We start from the raw sequence: 17668 nt of genomic DNA, 5'->3' as shown, positions 1-17668 counted from the left end.
TTTTTTTTATTAATTATGGATTCCTTTTGTTTGTTTTAAGTTTATTTTATACAAAAGTTTAGGTCTTTTATTTATCGATTGAGGCAGTACAAAGATGTGCCGGGTTAGCTAATTATTTAATAAATTTACGAGTTTGTAAGTTTATTTTGTCAAAATTATGACCGTCATAACACATTGCTACTACTGTGTGATCCCCGCTCTCATTATACTTATTATGTAATTTTACACTGAAAAAGTGGGCAAAGTCTAATTTTCGGGGTAGATTAAGGGGAAACCTTTTTTATTACCAATAATGTTACGGAAAAATTTCAAACGTGACCAACAATACAGTCCGATTAATACCTGATAATGAAATTTGTATAAATTTAAAAACTACTTGTAGTCTGTTTTGGGTTGGATGAAAAGGGTAGCATGCTAGATTTTTGTTAGAAACACTTCCAAAAGTTTAACTATACGGACATGTGAAACCACGCGCTTAACTTTTTATTAAAGACATTTGCCAGATATTTAAACATTTACCTAGACTCTCAAAATTAACGGATTGCAATTTGGTAAAATGGGTTCGAAAATGTAGGGGCCCCTCCGCATGTCAAAAACTTTGCACGGCTTAAAATACTTTTGTCTGGCCTCAGCAACAATTTGAAAATTTACAATTTTTTTCATGCAGCATAAATTTGTTGTTAATATTATGCAAAAACTATAAATCCAATCTAGGTGAAATTTAGTGGGATTATTTACCATAATGAAAAATTTTCTTTAGACAAGTATAAAGGTCATAGCAGTAATGTAAGTATATGAAGAGAAATCCGCAAGTTAATATATATTTTTACGCTTTTTTTTTACAATTTTCTACATTTTTGCAGTGGAAACCACGGATTTTCTAGTAAGAAATTTAATTACGAAAATTTTTCTTCCTCACGACTTTTCTCTGAAGTCAACAGTTTCTGAGATAAATGCCGCAATTTTTTCTTTTTCTTAATACTACAATATATATTTAACAACGATTATATAGACTCAATAAACACCGATAACTCGCAAATTCCGATAAAACCAAAATAAGGATCGTTTGATGCTAAACGAGCTACGAGACGGGCACCGTCACAAAATGCCAATATTTTTTTCAATAAGTCTTATCCTTTAAAACCATGATGAGGCTTATTTTCGAGATAGGTCGTACTTTCGGAGAAATGCGGAATTACTGGAATACATCTGTACCAGTTGGATCTAAAAGGGTAAATGTCTACATTTCACAAAATAATATCAGTGGCTGCTAAAACGGTTAAAGTAAACTTTGGCCTTTTAGCGTGAATAGATGCGACTGAATTCATAATGACATTGGCTACCACTGCCGTTCGCTTCGATTTGACGTTAGTCATTTTAACATAATGTGAAAGGGAGCGAGAAAAGAAATGTAGTGCAATAGTTTACTTAAAACAGCAAAATATTGACATTCGCTCTTTTAGCATAGAATAAGAAAAAACAAAACCACGAAATCGATCGAACACAACAACAAACACAATTATGCAGCTTCGTTCATAAAGTTACGAACCGATTAATACGAAAAATAAATTTCAATTTCAGTACAAATGTCCATCTGGGGTTAGAATTGGCATAATTTTTTTTTTTGTAGTAACGTCATACAACATTGCAATATTAATTTGAAATCAGTTTTTCGATTTTTTATTTACCCACTACACACTACCTCAAATTAATGAGGGAAAAATTGTTGCTGTTCGACGAATCGTTAACCTTGTAGGTCGGTTGGTCGTGGTTGCTGTTGTCACCTCTCGTAGTTTAGTGGTTAGAACATTGGTGCGTAAAGCCAACGGTCCCGGGGTCGATTCCCGGCGGGGGTGTGACAACATCAACAATTTTTCCCTCATTAATTTGAGGTAGTTTGTAGTGGGTAAATAAAAAATCGAAAAAATGATTTCAAATTAATATTGCACTTTAATCCACTATTAAGTAACTAACAATATCATAGGATGTCATACAAGATGTTTTGTATCTACATCATTAGACGATTCTTTGTTGTACTTTATACAGTTTTGCGTGTTTCGCTCCCACTAATTGCTAATTGAAATGGGCGAGAAGTCCCTCCTACGTTCACTCTAATTCAAAGCCGGAGGTTAGAATAGAAAATCCGCTTAGGCCTGCTTTTAAGAATCGCAAGGATGAGTGGGTGGCGCTGGGAGAAACGGATGAAATGAGGAGAAGTGAAAAGTTCCTTATGGAATATTACTGTACAACATTTGTCTCACATGTTCTCAGAATCTACTTATTGTATCTCTGTCTAGCTTGCTAAATTTCACCAAATTAATAACATTTTTTGCGACGGATAATAAATATCTAAGTCCAAAACCTTCTGAGTTCCGTGCGCCCAATTACCTCCCCTGCCAGGACCGTTTCTATAGTTAAAGCAGCCCCGGGACAAACTCCCTTAAAAATATTGGCTGTCGTGTTCATATAAATATAAAAAACTTTTTTTCAAATTTTTATTCGTGCAAATGTACCTAATATCTACAACAAAAAAAGTGTCCTCCAATTTAAAATTAAATCAATGAAAAAACCAAACAGATTTTCTAGCTTTAATTTCTTCAAAAGTAGAAATTAAATCGTTATAATTTAATGTAGTTGCCAGCTCATTTTATTTAATTAATTAATGCCAATCCGCTGAGTCTATTTTGATCCATAATTGATCTTAAATAATTTTCCATTATTTTTAATTTGGAGAAGCTTCTTTCACAGGGGGGGCTTTACTGAAGGGACTAATCTTTGGACTAGAAATTATTGTTCATTGTAAATGACTGTTCAGGAATTATTTTCAAAGGACAAATTTTTCCCTAGAATCATTGTGGTATCTAAGTAACGATTTCCTGTTAGGTGAACTGCATATTCAAAAATACGAAAATAATAAACAAACCAGGCGATCAGACTGTGAAAGTATTTCTTAGAAAAATGTAGAGGGTATAGCAAAGTAAGGAGCATTGGTTTAAAACCCTGATTTATTTTTAAGTTTAATAAATAAGCTGTGAAATTTTGGTTCACGTTACTTAAAATTTCACTTTCAGACCTATTTTTATTACGAGCGAGAGGGTGAATAATAAAAGGAAAAAGGAATAAGATATTGCTTAATTGCATAAATTTTTTCCTAGTAAATACAAAACCTTTAACCTAAAAAAGTGTATCCGTACCCGGATCGTAAAACAGCCCTACCCCCTGCAACTCTTTTCGGCTGTTTCTCATGAGGCAGAATAGACTTTTCAGGTAAAACTCATCAAATTCTTTAATTTGATACCTCATTTACCGTGCAAAACTACGGAGGTGTAGTATATAAACCTCCCAAGACGAGACCACGGGAGCGCACTCTTGGTCTGCAACCCTTTCACCTGGCAAGACTGACTACCCAGATACATTTAATAGAACATTTAGGACAAACTCTACGGATGTTGTTCGTCAAGAATAAATATCCTATTTATGCGCTCCGTCATGGTTGCACGGCAAAGTTGGGCACTTATCATGACGCCCTATATTTTTTTATTACAAAACAACATGGGGTGTGACACAAATTTTTCAATTGTTATCAAATTTTTGAAAAGTCACTTCCAACAGGATTTGCTCAGGTAGGGTTGCCGTTTCACGATTGTATATATCAGGGGTCGACAACCTATGACCCGTGGGTCACCGAGTGGTCCATTTGGTAATTTCAAAGTGACCCACTTTGGTTCCGAAAATAAAGTATAAGATATACAAACATTTTTTTCTTTTTCCCAAAAAATTTTCGTCGCAAAGTTATGAACGTACCAAATTAAAAAAACAAAAAAGGTTGCCGACCCCTGGTATATATTATCAAGATTAATTATAGCCATTACACATAAAAACGTTTCTGTCTCCCGGACTACTATGTTCAGTTCTCAATTCGCCACTAGTGCAGATAGGCCAATGAAATTTAAGTTTTGATTATTAAACTCGATATTCGATACAAATTTGGATAGCTCCGTGAATCCCTTGATTAAACTATTGTCCCAAATCTGTATAGCCGTATGAGTTCACAAGTGCTACACTTCTAATTAATTAATTGGTAAACACGTTATATCATCCGATGCAACGATTCATTCCTTTCGAAGTAACATGCACGCGCCACTAATGGTAAATATTCATAGGGGTGAACAAAAAAAAAACAGTAATTTTGTCGAAAACAACATAACATTTTTATGGTCATTATATACGTTTTTACTGGAACTTCAGACCCGTTCTATGCAAAATTCTCAGGAAGTTCTTGCGTGCACAATTCCCTCGGAAATCATAATAAATGCTATTTCCACGTGAAACTTAATGTTTGTAGTTCCCGTGAGATAAATGCAGAATACTTAAAATTGAAATAACAATTAAGAACGAGTCTAAGTTTAACTTGTCACGGCTTGTAAAGTACGATTTGTAGAGAGCTTGTGTTGTTTTCATTTACAGTACCAAGATGCAATTTCTCGCAAAAAATAACTATCTAGGAAGTCAGATAAATCAGAACGGAAGGAGTAGTAGGGATATAAAGCAGAGAATAGCGCAGGATCGAGTCGCCTTCAATAAAAAGAAGTCACTTCTATGCTCGCGAATGATTAATTTAGAAATTCGAAAAAGTGTATTTTTGGAGCACGGCGCTGTACGGGTGCGAAACATGGGTGCGGCGGAAAAGAAAAGGTTAGAAGCGTTCGAAATGTGGTGTTACAGGCGAATGATGAGGATACCGTGGATAGAAAAGGATAGAAATAAAGAGGTATTAGAAAGAGTAAGAGAACAGAGGACTCTATGGAAGTCAATAAGAAATATACGCGATAGGTTAGTAGGGCACCTTCTCAGGCATGAAGATCTAGTCAGAGAAGTTAGAAGGGGTAGAGGTAGACCTAGATTAGATTACTGTTCGCAAATAGTTAAGGATATGGGTTGCTCCAGCTTTAAGGAAATGCGAAGATTAGCGCAGGATAGGAAAGAGTGGAGATGTGTGTCCAACCAGTCTTAGGACTGACGACCTTATGATGATAATGATGATGTATATCTGTCATTCAGTAGCAGTAACAGATCATATACTTTAGAGTAAGACGATTAATCCAGACAAGCTTTAGTAGAATATTAATTAATAACGAAATATAGAGCGCTACCCCAAACAATTATAACAGCCCCAATGTCAAAAACCAACTATACAAAAAACTAAAAATCGTTCAACAAATGGCTCAGAGCAGCAGATATCCAAAGTGCAAAATAGAAATGATATACAGAGTGTATTTAAATTTAACGAGGAATTCAAAAATGAAATAAAAAATGAGGCATTCCATTTGAAAAAATAAAGTTAGATAGCCTCCAGGAAAAATGGAATCGAAAATAATTTTAGAATATGAAGATAATTAAATGGTAGCGTTTTTGTAAGAAACATTTTCTAATATCTTCAACTGTAAAGTATTTATTGAAGAAACCCGCTTGCTTGGGACACCCTGTAAAGAAACACCAAAACATCAATCAACAAAAGGAAAACCAAAAAACAAGAACCAGAAAAGGAAGTCATAACATGGATCACGCTCATCTAGGGGGAATTACACATATTCAAAATAGTAAAATCATAACAGAAATACGAAATAATAGTTGAAAATGCACCTTCGACTTCTACTTCTTCCCCCATCTCAAGAGGTATCTTAAAGACAACATCACATGTAGGTACGTTGAACGAAGTTATGATCACCGATCAAAAAAAGACTACTTAGAATTGAAGTAAATAATCAATGCAAAATAGAACCACAGACGTATGTGTGATATAACATTTTAACGATGTGTATGTATTGATATCTAATTGGACGTTATATCCTACTCCTTATGAAGGAAAACTTCACTATTAGGAGTTTCATTCCCACCAGCAACTAATGCTGGCGAACAAAATGAACACAGAAAAGAGTAAGATTAAACAAAGGAAACCACTGAAAAACTTGGTCTATTGCAGACTGATCTGGAATCGAACCGGTGTCCTCCCGAACGCTAAGTAATGGTTAAAAACCCTAGGTCATCTCGGTGCCTAAAGGAACCACCCTGAACACGATTTCGTAGTCACGTATTCCGTGGTAAAATTTCATCACACGTAGCCTTTAAACTTTCGTTATTGTATTTGTCAATTAAAAAGTAATTAAAGCTAAAATTGGTAGTCATTTGTATTCAGCGGCCGTTGATGAAATTGACTACTTCAAAATAATAGCACTGATAAGCTGTTGCAAGCATGGATAAATTAGATGACAAACACTATTTAATTTATATATTCAAATTTCGTCATAAAATATTGTCAAATTATAATCAATTCAATTCATTAATGCCATCGCACATTAAATAACGAAGGCCATTCCGAAAAAAATATTGCAGTTTTCGACTAAATAGACACGAATGATAATAATAGCTACTGTTACAAATAAAATCAATAATAACAGAAATATTAAGTAAAATCTTAAATTCATATAATTTTTACCCAATTGCGGAAAAACCAAAACTGTCTTATGTTTGTATTTACGTATGTTCCACCGTAGTGCCTTATCTATTGGGCCGATTTTGATGAGTGAACTGTTTATCGATTTGTTATGGATGACACCGGTTACATTTTATACAAATAAAATCGAAATAATGTATGTTAAATCCAAAAAAGTATTTATTTCTGTTTTATTAAATGTTTTCATAACTTATCCCTTTAATGGGCATATTTTACTATTTCAAAAAAAAACATTGTCAGGAACGAATGCCGCAGGCGATCGATACTAGTGCGTCGGAAGATAATGTAAAAGAAAGTCTTTAAATGCAGCTCGCAAATCATACGCCGTATAAGACTGGCGCAAGCAGAAGAAACGTAGGGGAAATTTCCGAAAATAATCAGAAATATTCCATGACAGTAAATAAATAATCAGCTTTCGACAGTATATAGTCGATACAAGACAGCTAATAATATAAATAGTGTGCGAAGGAGAAGTCTACACAGTGAAATAAATCTTGGCATACCAGAAAATTCATTACAGTGTGATTTCAAACAAACTGGAATTATTTCCTTTATAAACCCCGACTAAGTATCGCTTGAAAAATATATAAAAAGTATTCTGACTACTATGTTAAAACTACCTCTTCAGAACGATTATGACTTTAACTGCTTCTAATGATATTAAACTTCCTATTAAGAAGTTATGTTCATGTTGGGGTTATACCTAATTGGATTGGTAATGCTCCAATCCTTAATTAGAGTAATTATTGCCAACCGTTAGTATCGTAAACCCCCTAATAAATTAATTCAAGACGTTTCTGAAATACCTACACTGAATTTAAACAATCCTTCTCAGGCCTCAAAATCCCCTTTAGTTAAAGGAATATACCTAATAAGTTAAAATAACCAAATGGAGGATTAACCCTTTCCCTAAATATTCCGTAAAAAACATTGTGATGGAAAAACTTTCAATAAATATAAACTTTATATTCACTGCTATAGGAAATTTCGCTACAATATTCCTTTCCAGTTCAGTTAAACTTCTAGGAACTCTGACCTTTTCATAGTTTTATTTTCAACTGAATTTGGTTCACGTTTCCAGCTACATTTCGGAAGCTATCTCACATAAAATTAATGCAATTAGATATGAACTGGCAAAATAAATATGCGCCCTATAGAATGTCTATAGAAATATCTTTTTTGGTGACGTGGATGAAGGGAAGCCTTCAAAAGACGCCCAGACATTGATAAGTTTGTCCAGTTTGAACACCCTCAAAATCCAAAGGACCCCCTGGGACGAGGTCAAATGTCTCATTTAGGAAAAAACCTAGGACCAACTGTTCAATCACGTAACTTTACACGATGACATGACTTAAACAGCTAATAAGACTGGCAAACGGTATATTGGATAGCTATTTCAAACTTAACAGTCTACTTGTGCGCATGCTTTTATTTGTTTTCGGCCAAAACCGAAACAGAAACTTCCTTATAAGGATCATGTTTTGAGAGAAAAATAAAGAAAACGTTATTATAATCAGTCAGTTTTATTTTTTTATCTTTAAATCACATAGCTCTGCAGTCTTTGACATTTTCACTTATTGATAATCAAATTAAAATCAACATAACAACCCCTCATTTAAGGAAATACTTTAATTGCGCCTTAAAAATATTTTAATTTGGTGAGATGTTTATTTGAGTAAGTATAGTATACTTCGCTTCGATGGAATTTATCGCGCCGAACATGACCGAGCAGAGCGCGAGAACTCTCGAACGCTGTTTCGGTTTCGGTCGTAGTTTCGGCAAGTTTGCCGCCGAAACCGAAACTAAACCGAAAAACTCGTTTTTTTTCCGAAACTCGACCGAAACCGAACTTTCGGTCGGAAACTAGTTTAAATAATTAGAAAAGATCTATTTTTTTTTTGGACACCCGGGACTTTTGGAGATAGTTTCATTATACGAAACCGAAGTTTAAAAAACATTTAATATAATCACCAGTTGCGTGTAACTAAATATTTCAATAAGTAAATCAACGTTTTGAGGTTTAACTTTGTACAATGCATTTAGAAATTTACCCAAAAATTTCGAGTACTTTTTACCTTCGTTCCTCTTTCGAAAAGGTATTCGATGGAGACGTTAACCCTCAGTTTTCGTATTATTAAAGTTTCTCTTTACTCCGTCACCAAAGATTAAAATTTTTTGAAATGCTCATTAAAAAAGTAAATCCGTACCCTGTTTGGCCGCCCCTCCAAAAATGTTAAGACGGCCCTACCCCCTGCAACCCTTTTCGACAGTTTCTCATGAGGCACGATAGACTTTTCGGGTAAAATTCATCAATTTGTTTATTTTGGTACCTCATTTACCTTGCAAAACTACGAAAGTGTAGTATATAAACCGCGAAAGACGAGACCACAGGAACGCGCTCCAATAATTACTTGGCCTGTCACCCTTTCACTTGGCAGGATTGACTACTCAGATACATTTAATACCACATTTACATATATTTTTACCACATAAGGTGTGTCACTAATTTTTCAATTGTTATCAAATTTTTAAAAGTTACTTCCGTCAGGATTTGCTCAGGTAGAGTTGCCGTTTCATGGTTGTATATATTATCAAGACAAATTAATTAAAGCCATTACACATAAAAACGCTCCCGTCTCCCGGACTACTATAATTGTGTGCAATTCAATCTAAATTTCAATTTTCTACCTTTCGTAGTTTCCAAGAAAAACAACTGTGACATACGGACACGTGAATGGTCTTATAAGGGCTCAGTTTTTCCTCCACGATCATAGGTGCGGAACTCGGAAAACGTAAATTAGTAGCTAATATGAAACACGTTGTATATAGACAGGCACACGTTAGTAGTGGTGATTACAACCATCTTAGTAGAATTTATATCTACCTGTGTACCTATGTTACAGGTTTACAGAACATTACGTCCATTATTCTCAGCAACAATAAGATAAGATTAGTTGAGTGTTATTGCTTCGCCGGCACGTCGAACCTGAAACAGATCGTGCTAAGTAACAACCCGATAATGAGGATCCAAGCGAACGCGTTTAGCGGACTGACGAACGTCGAACGACTCCTGTTACCCTCCGGGATCAGGATCGTTGAGCCGGACGCTTTCAACGGTCTCGAACAAGTGGGCTTCCTCAAGCTGGCTTACATGGATTTACGAACGGTCGCTTCCGGCACGTTCCGAGGTACGTTTTCTCCTGTATATGTGAGTATACGTATAAAGGTACGTGTAAAGTTCGAAAATTCTCGCTACGACCGCAATGGGACTCCAAAACAGCTCCCTACAAAGTCCCTAAGGTTTATGTGTAAAATGTAGTTAACGATCACGATTTTTCTACCTCTTCACGCGTTTGGTTTACCTGTCTATCTTTTAAAACAGGCAGTATTGTAGTTGGCGAAGTGCACAACTCAAGGAAACCCGTCAGGATTTCGATTAATCGCTACTCGAAAGTTTTACAGTGTCGGAAACAATAAATTAACCATTTCGAAACTTTGATAGTCTACAATAAAGTTCTGTCAACTGATAGAAATGCCTACAAAAACTGTTCCGCCTTACTACGCACAACTAGATATTAAGTATTTTTATGTCTTTATCAATAAATAATTTATTAAAAAGTTCTACAAATTTATAAGTATGGTAGCACTATGATTTATGTTTAATATATTAGTAAAAGTATAAAGAGAAAATTTCGATTTCAAAATAAGGAGCGCTTTACATTAATTCACATACGAAATGTTTTCTTTTTTTATATTTTAATAGATAATAAAAAGTCAAAGAATATTTTTAAGGTTCCGAATTTTCAAGCCCCCTCAAAAAACCTGAGTCCTTCTCCCTTCCCCCTGCGACTCAAACTAACCGTAAAAGAAGGGATACTGTGTTACTGNAAATAATATTAAAGCTTTTTTTCATAAACGCATTCACCGGCAATGTATGTCGATAGAACGTTCAAATTATCATCCAAAAAAATAAAATCGGCATCACTTCCATAATTTAGTGTCCCTTTTTGATCTGAAATTCCCAGAACACATGCGGGATGTAAACTTCCTGCTTCTAAAGCATATTCAACACTGCAATCTAAAAATTATATTGAATATCACTACTCCATAACATACTCAAGTTGGTTGTGTTCAGAAGCTGAAAATACCTTTGCGAAGTGAAATAATATTGTAAAGCTATAATTGATTGCTTTAGAATATTCGACACGAAACATATATGTACGCCTACCCTACCTACAGTCAATTTTTTCGCTTTCAACTTAAAAATATTACAAAAATAGTTTTAAGTTGAAATTAACGTTTTGTAGTAAGTTTAGATACCTACTCTACTTGTTTATTTATTTTATTTAGATGCAAGTTATATTTTTTCCAGACTCCATTTGAAACAATTACTAAATTTAACTCGTAAAAAAAATTAAGTTTGACTCACCAGTAGCTTCTTGAAATAACTTCACACATTCGATCATTGTGGCTATACTTCCACAAAGTGTATTGGTACCAACCACATATGCTTTATTCTGTCTTATCTCGATAGACATCTGACCAATGTTGTACACACCTTCGCCAAACCCCATTGGAGAAATAGCATCTGTTACCAAAACAAGACCTGTAAAAGAAAGCCAATAATTGGTATTTAAGATAAAGATATGTTTACAATTTTTTATGCCCACAAGTAATAAATTCATAAAAATAACATTCCTTAATGAAGAAGCAACTCTTGCAAAAACATTACTTTTTCCACCTTTACGTTTTTCGACCAAACAGTGCTACTTTTAAATATTTTCAACTTTCCAAGTTTCTTTTGAAAATAGACTACTAGCTATCACCAATTAAGCATTACACTTTTAAAATAATATTATTCCAATACACAGCAAATCATGAAGTATATTACATTGTTCTGTAAAAGTCTATACTGAGACCAAAAACGATACACTTTTTACATAAAAACTAACATGGACAAACACAAAAACTAAAAGCAGGATCAGTTTTTTCTTTAATATGTAGATATCAATTTATGCCCAGTCTCGAGCAAATCAAAAATAGTTACACACATATTGTTTTTTTTTTAAGTTACTTGCCTTTTGGATGTGCTCTGTGGGCAATTCTCAAAGCAGAGGGATGTGTGTGGACTCCATCAGCAATTATTCCAAAATAAACAGTTCTTTCTTCAGGAATGGAATCTGATGTTAAAAGTCCTACAAGACCTGGATCTCTGTGGTGGAACTAGAAAACATTAAACTAACTTATGTTTAAGATAATTAAACATTAATTTATCCAGATCACTTACTGGCAACATAGCATTAAATAAATGGGTTATAAATGATGCCCCATCTGAAACTGCTCTTTCCCCATCCCGCAAGTTTCCCATAGAGTGACCTAAAATAAAAAAACCATTAAAAGAAACACTAAAACTAAAGCAATGGAGTAATCTCACCTAATGATACTACAATATTATTTCTTACCAGAGTCTTTATCACTTTAGCTGAATTTTCTAATTCTGGGGCCATTGTTATTATAGATACATTATCTAAACATCCATACACTTCTTTTATTGTTTCAAACCCCTAAAAAATAAATAAATAATTCCATTAGACTGCTCCACCACTGACAACTTGTGAAGTAAAGTAGTATTTTGTAATATTTTATTTTAATAATGCTGTAGTTCAAGCTAAAAGCCCAAAGAAAACTCACCTTATCTAAAAACTTAATGCACTGAGGAGGATGTGCACCCTTTTTCTCTATACTAATGAAAGGTCCTTCCAAATGAAGACCCAAAACTGCAGCTCCATTTTTACCTCCTTTTCGTTTTTTGATATTTGGCAGGATTTTATGATAAATGTTAACAGGTGATGTTACCACAGTTGGACAAAATGAGGTAACCCCATACATCAATAAACCTTTGGCTACTTTATTTATGCCATTCTCTACATTTTCCAAGTGTGTAGAGAAATCAATTCCAAATCCACCTTAAACAATTTCTTTATTTTTTTTTTTAAATATGAAATATAAAACAAAGTTACCATTTATTTGCAGATCTATTAAACCAGGAGCAATAATTACACCTTTGCAGTCAATATGTCTATCAGCCTTAATTTTTTCATCATAAAAAATTTTCTCAGGATTCACTATCTGTCCATTTCTCACCCACAGGTCTTCCCAGATGATATGATGGTTTCTTAAAATCCGACAATTTTTAAATTGCAATAATTGTGAAGGCATATTTTCATAAAAAAAGCCTGTAATCACTAATTTCTATAATGGATAATCAAACTGGGTCATATACTGCAGCTTGGTGTTTCATGATTTTGTTTATATGCTCTTATATTTTCAAACAGCAAAAAGCGATTAACGGTAGAAACCACAGATTAATGAACGATATTGAAAATATTACTGTCTTCACACATTTTTATCTTATCTCGGCCTAATTTTCAGTTACCACGTTAACCTCACTTCTTCATGTCATTCGTTGAAATTTAAAATAACACAGGAACGTACCTACCTTCGCAATCTGCAAATTATTTTTTTAAAACATTTTTAATTCATATTAACATCAGTCACACGAAAGTGAAATACGAAATCGTAAACAATTTCTACTGAAACTACACGAACATACCATAAAATAACAAAATTTATCTAACTGTAGAACTGTAATTTTATTTTTTAAAAACTGATTAAGGCATGTGACTACCATTACTTTACAAGAAAAAATAACAGGATACTACTAATAAATTTAAAAAACTAATGTTTATTTATTTTTAGCTGCTTTTTTTCTTTTCTCACTGTTGTCTTCTAAACTGTTTTCTCTGCTATTGCCTTTGTATTTGTAGTTTCCTGGAAAAATCTCCATTAGTAGTTCCACTTACACTTCCTTGTCAAAAATTTTAGAATTTACTTTGTCTTGACTCTTGTTATTAAAGCTAATAAAAAATTTAAACTCTCTTTTTTTTAGCTCTTAAGAGCTCTTTGACGACATTTTTTATATTGTTAGTCATTTTTTCTCTACTAGCAATTGTTTCTGAAAAATACGAAATTTGAATAACTGAGATTTATTTTAATAAATGCAGCTTGCTAGAAAATTAATCAAACATTGAAAGGGCTGAGAAATTATCCAAAGTAATTGCTACAATGAAGTAATAAAACATTTAAAAACTAGCTGATCGCATTACCATTCTCAAATTTTCTACAACATCGTTTAAACAAATTTCTAAATAATATAGAGCTTCGAGGTGTAATCTGTTAAGTCGTAAGACACAATATTTCTAGTAAGAAGTATCGATATCATTTTTTGTTGATTCATCGTAATAAATTAAAATGCAAAAAAAGGAAAAACTAAATGTTATAGTGGTAAGTATTTCTGTTCATAGAAAATTTGCATTTCACTTGTAAATAAAGTGAATTGATTATTTACTTCATTTTATAATGCAGAAATTAAGAAACAAAAAGTGAAAATATTAAAACCCAATTCAGATGTGACAAAATTTTGTAAATGCCTATAAATAAAACAAACAGAAAAACAGAAACAAACAGACAACTAAATCCATCTTTTATCTCGTGGAAAATGGTACAACTAATAACTAAACTGAATACCGATTATCGGAGACATCTATCTATTCCTTTATTCAAAAGATGACGACATCTGCTAGGTAATGGCAGAACAGATTCGGTGCCTATATCTTTGTATCAAAAGGTCATTTAAAAGTTATTTGAATAAACAGAGGCTATTATGATACAAAAACTAGTCTTGTTAAAAACAGGACTTTCAGNAAATGATTTATTTAAAATCAACTATGAACAGAAAAGTAAAAACTTATGCATTTATTTAAATACAAATTCAGAAATTCAATAATAGCAAAGTGTTCTTATTTTTTCTCACCTGACAAAGCAGCTCTTAGGGCTTCTAAGATATCTTCGTTTTCACCCGTGCTTTGTTTGGTGTCTGAAAAGAAAAAAAAATGAGAACAGTTTTACTGTGACACATTTTATTTACTGCTACTCCAACATATTAACAATAACAATATATATACTACAAAACATTGATAAATACTAATTAAAATATTCAATTAACCGAACAGCGCACTTTTTATTTTAGAGAAAATGCTGCTTTTATTCGAATCGTTTTCGTTTACGATTTTTGAACCCTGTTGATCACTTGACCGGCCTGTTAAATAAAAATTATGTTAAAAACAATAGTATCAACAAACGCACTTTGTTTTGGTGAATATTAAAATCAGACAAACTTTTCAAATATTAAAACTCAAGGGAAACATTCGATTTCCTTTTTTTTTTCATGTTTTAAAAAAGGCAACTAAAAATACAAAATGGGGAATTAGATAAGTGAAAAATTATCAGGGGAATTTTATTACTAAAAGATTCCAAGAAACTACAAAAAAAAAATGGAACAGCCACCAGCGGACCCGCAACGAATAGGTGTTCTATCGAATTGTGAGATATGGTTTAAACCTACAAACCTCTAGGCCATACCTCTCGGTGGCGATACATTGCCTATCTATATTTGAATTTTATAAGTGTTACATTGAAACATTCATTGTTTATAGGAATTAATTTGCAAAAGTTACTTGGATAATGTATAACTTTTAAATAATTTCTGTAATTAGCAGAGGTGAGACTTACCATTCGTCTTACGAGTTATACCAAAAATTTGGCCAGGGGTGTCGGTTTCGAGTTCAGCATATGCCTGCATCAAAGCCTTTTGTTCCTTAGACAACGTTTTAGGAACAGCTATTTTAAACGTAACGTAATGATCACCATAGCCATACCCCTTAACTTTCTTCATGCCCTTTCCACTAAGCCGAATTTTTGTATGCGAAGACGTTCCGGGTAGAACCTGTAACAAAAAAGGTTATGAAAGTTTATAGTACTTACTTACGACAACAAGAAAAGATTATTACTTGAAGTGTATGATCTTCGTATAAACCTTGTATTCGAATGGTGCCGCCCAAAACGGCTTGCGACACCGAAATAGTTGCTTCTGTGTGCACGTCTGGGCCATCCCGTTGAAAATAATCGGACTTGTCAATCCTAAACGTTACGAACAATTCTTTGTTTCCTACATTCATTCTAACCGTCTGTCCATCTTCAATACCTTTATACATACATTTTTTTTAATAACAGCATTTATATCACAGCAGAGGAATTTATAAATAGTAATGTGGCTTAAAACTGAGCAGATGTCATGAATAGGTTTACTTTAAAGATTATGTAAATTGCATTTCTTATTTTTTTTTACTTAAGTAAATATATATGAAATTAGAACTTATAACTAATATGCATTACCCATAATCAAAACTAAAATTCTATTGTAATTTGTACCAATAAAACATACACTTAAAGAAGATCTGGAACTAATTAAAAATTGTGATAACACTTTCAAATTTAACAAATNGAAACACTCAGAAATCAATACAAAAAACTAAAATGTAAATCCAGCTAAAATTTTTTTAAAGCCTCAGTTCAAGATAACAGAGAAATTAAACATTGTTCAATTTAAATTTTCAGTACTATTGATTTTACTTCACATTTCTTTTTCTCAATTTGTATAAAATATTAGTAATAGTATTAGCTGATACTATGGGAGGATATGCAGTGAATCAATAAAATAATGTTAAATACCATAACTTTTACATTTTGGCAGTGAATATCTTTTAACATTACACTAATGGTTTAATAAGCAATTTTATATATTATAAATTAAAATCCTATATATAATACAATTCTTACCTGCTGGTACAGGTACTGTAACTTTCTTCCTTTGAACAGTAGACCCCTTTCCTTCACATTCTGTGCACTTAAATTTTATAAACATTCTGGTACCTTCACAATAACGGCAAGTGGATCTCATTATGAATGGGCCCCTTGTAGTACTCTCAAAACCTGTTCCATCACAAAAGGTGCATTTTACTGGTTTTGTGCCCAACTCACAACGACTACCCTGACATTTTGGACATGTATCTACTACATTAACATTTATATCTTTATTAACACCACGAGCTGCTTGAGAGAAAGATAATCTGACGACCACCTTAAAAGTGAAATTAATACTTTATGAAAAAAAGAAAGTTTTAAATTACCTCTTGAGCTTCTCCAAATCCAAAACTAGACTCTGCAAAATCTTCAAAAGGTGTTTTAGAAAACCCAGCATCTCCAAAAATTTTTCTAAATAATTCTTCAGGATCAATATTTGACTGATAACTCCAACTTTGTTGGAAACCATCAGCTCCTCCCCTGGTACTTGCTCCACCCATACCACCCATTTGATCAGATGTGGTTCCAAAGGTATCATACTGTTTCCTTTTACTGTCATCACCTAATATTTCATAAGCTTCTGAGACAGCCTGAAACTTCTTCTGGGCATCAGGATCATTCTTGTTCATATCAGGGTGGTACTTTTTAGCTAATTTATAATACGCCTTCTTAATTTCAGCAGTAGATGCATTTTTGCTTACGCCTAGTATGTTGTAATAATCTTTTCTTTGGTTTAAACATGCCGCCGTGTGAAAGCTAGTAACTTGCAATTGTGGAAAAGAAAATTCTAAGGAAACATAACTTGAATTAATATGCACAATAAAAACTCAAAACAAAAAAATACAACCAAAGAATAAAGCATTACTTACTACTTGAGGTTAGGTTAATATTTCGAACTTGTTTGCATTTTAAGCATTGATGGAATGATCTTTTTGTTACATTTTTAACGCTGATTGCTGCAATTGAATTTAAATTTCTATTAATTATATAACTAAAACATATTCTAGTTGTGGCCATGGTCAAAAACCTATTTCTTTTCTAACATTTCACAGCGCACCTTCTGCACGTCAATTTCATGATGTTAAAGAACAGAGCATAGATAACACATAGAACACATCTATCAATAAATATCTGTGGAAGTTTGTAAATAAAAACTCATTTTCATAAAATAAAAAATTTAAAACTCCAAAAAACGTATTTTACGATTCCTCGCCAAATAATCTTATAATAATTCGTGAACACCCAAATTTATTCTAGACTTTTCAGTAGGTTTTTATTATTATTATAAACGGGATATTGGGGTAGAATTCGTCGCCCTCAAACTCCAAATATTTTTTTTATTAATGGAAACTTTTCTACACAAAAATCCTTCTTTTTAAAATAATACAAAAT

At 33.0% G+C, this 17668-nt stretch overlaps 3 protein-coding genes across 4 annotated transcripts in view; 1 reads left to right on the top strand and 2 right to left on the bottom strand.

The window, feature by feature from the left end:
• LOC108744914 (leucine-rich repeat and immunoglobulin-like domain-containing nogo receptor-interacting protein 1) overlaps window positions 1-10226 on the top strand; it is a 146810-nt gene extending 136584 nt beyond the window's left edge. The window contains exon 4 of the mRNA XM_018480917.1: window positions 9418-10226. Within this exon, the coding sequence (XP_018336419.1) occupies window positions 9418-9833 (416 nt within the window). The 3' untranslated portion in view covers window positions 9834-10226. The remainder of the gene's footprint in view (window positions 1-9417) is intronic.
• A 182-nt stretch (window positions 10227-10408) lies between these two features.
• Window positions 10409-13032, bottom strand: LOC108732215 (N-acetylglucosamine-6-phosphate deacetylase). Its single transcript, XM_025980958.1, has 7 exons — window positions 12535-13032; window positions 12206-12480; window positions 11949-12078; window positions 11802-11890; window positions 11593-11737; window positions 10944-11120; window positions 10409-10592 (listed from the first exon to the last, which is right to left on the bottom strand). The coding sequence occupies exons 1-7, from the start codon at window positions 12731-12733 to the stop codon at window positions 10411-10413; spliced, it is 1197 nt and encodes a 398-aa protein (XP_025836743.1). The 5' UTR covers window positions 12734-13032; the 3' UTR covers window positions 10409-10410.
• A 116-nt stretch (window positions 13033-13148) lies between these two features.
• LOC108744473 (protein tumorous imaginal discs, mitochondrial-like) lies at window positions 13149-17364 on the bottom strand. Of its 2 annotated transcripts, XM_018480644.2 has the most exons (7): window positions 17146-17364; window positions 16603-17063; window positions 16253-16553; window positions 15424-15617; window positions 15146-15359; window positions 14388-14450; window positions 13149-13345 (listed from the first exon to the last, which is right to left on the bottom strand). In XM_018480644.2, the coding sequence occupies exons 1-7, from the start codon at window positions 17291-17293 to the stop codon at window positions 13260-13262; spliced, it is 1467 nt and encodes a 488-aa protein (XP_018336146.2). In that variant the 5' UTR covers window positions 17294-17364; the 3' UTR covers window positions 13149-13259. The 2 variants fall into 2 exon arrangements, with proteins under 2 accessions (XP_018336146.2, XP_025836741.1); XM_025980956.1 differs by lacking the exons at window positions 13149-13345; window positions 14388-14450 and adding an exon at window positions 14485-14672.
• Window positions 17365-17668: the final 304 nt, after the last annotated feature.

The sequence above is a fragment of the Agrilus planipennis genome, unplaced genomic scaffold, assembly GCF_000699045.2.
Source record: "Agrilus planipennis isolate EAB-ADULT unplaced genomic scaffold, Apla_2.0 scaffold2, whole genome shotgun sequence".
NCBI lineage: Eukaryota > Metazoa > Arthropoda > Insecta > Coleoptera > Buprestidae > Agrilus > Agrilus planipennis.
Note: the sequence above shows the minus strand (reverse complement) of the source record. Positions and strands in the feature narration are given on the sequence as shown.

Bases quoted from the DNA above. Each gene is read 5' to 3' on its own strand.
- LOC108732215 (XM_025980958.1), bottom strand. From the start codon at position 12,733: ATGCCTTCACAATTATTGCAATTTAAAAATTGTCGGATTTTAAGAAAC. The intron at 11,891-11,948 runs GTGAGATTACTC...TTTTTATTTTAG, and splicing joins TAATATTGTAGTATCATTAG to GTCACTCTATGGGAAACTTG. The intron at 11,121-11,592 runs GCAAGTAACTTA...TTTCTTTTACAG, and splicing joins CCACAGAGCACATCCAAAAG to GTCTTGTTTTGGTAACAGAT.
- LOC108744473 (XM_018480644.2), bottom strand. From the start codon at position 17,293: ATGGCCACAACTAGAATATGTTTTAGTTATATAATTAATAGAAATTTA. The intron at 16,554-16,602 runs GTAATTTAAAAC...TTCACTTTTAAG, and splicing joins GATTTGGAGAAGCTCAAGAG to GTGGTCGTCAGATTATCTTT. The intron at 15,360-15,423 runs GTAATAATCTTT...TTTTTGTTACAG, and splicing joins ACGAAGATCATACACTTCAA to GTTCTACCCGGAACGTCTTC.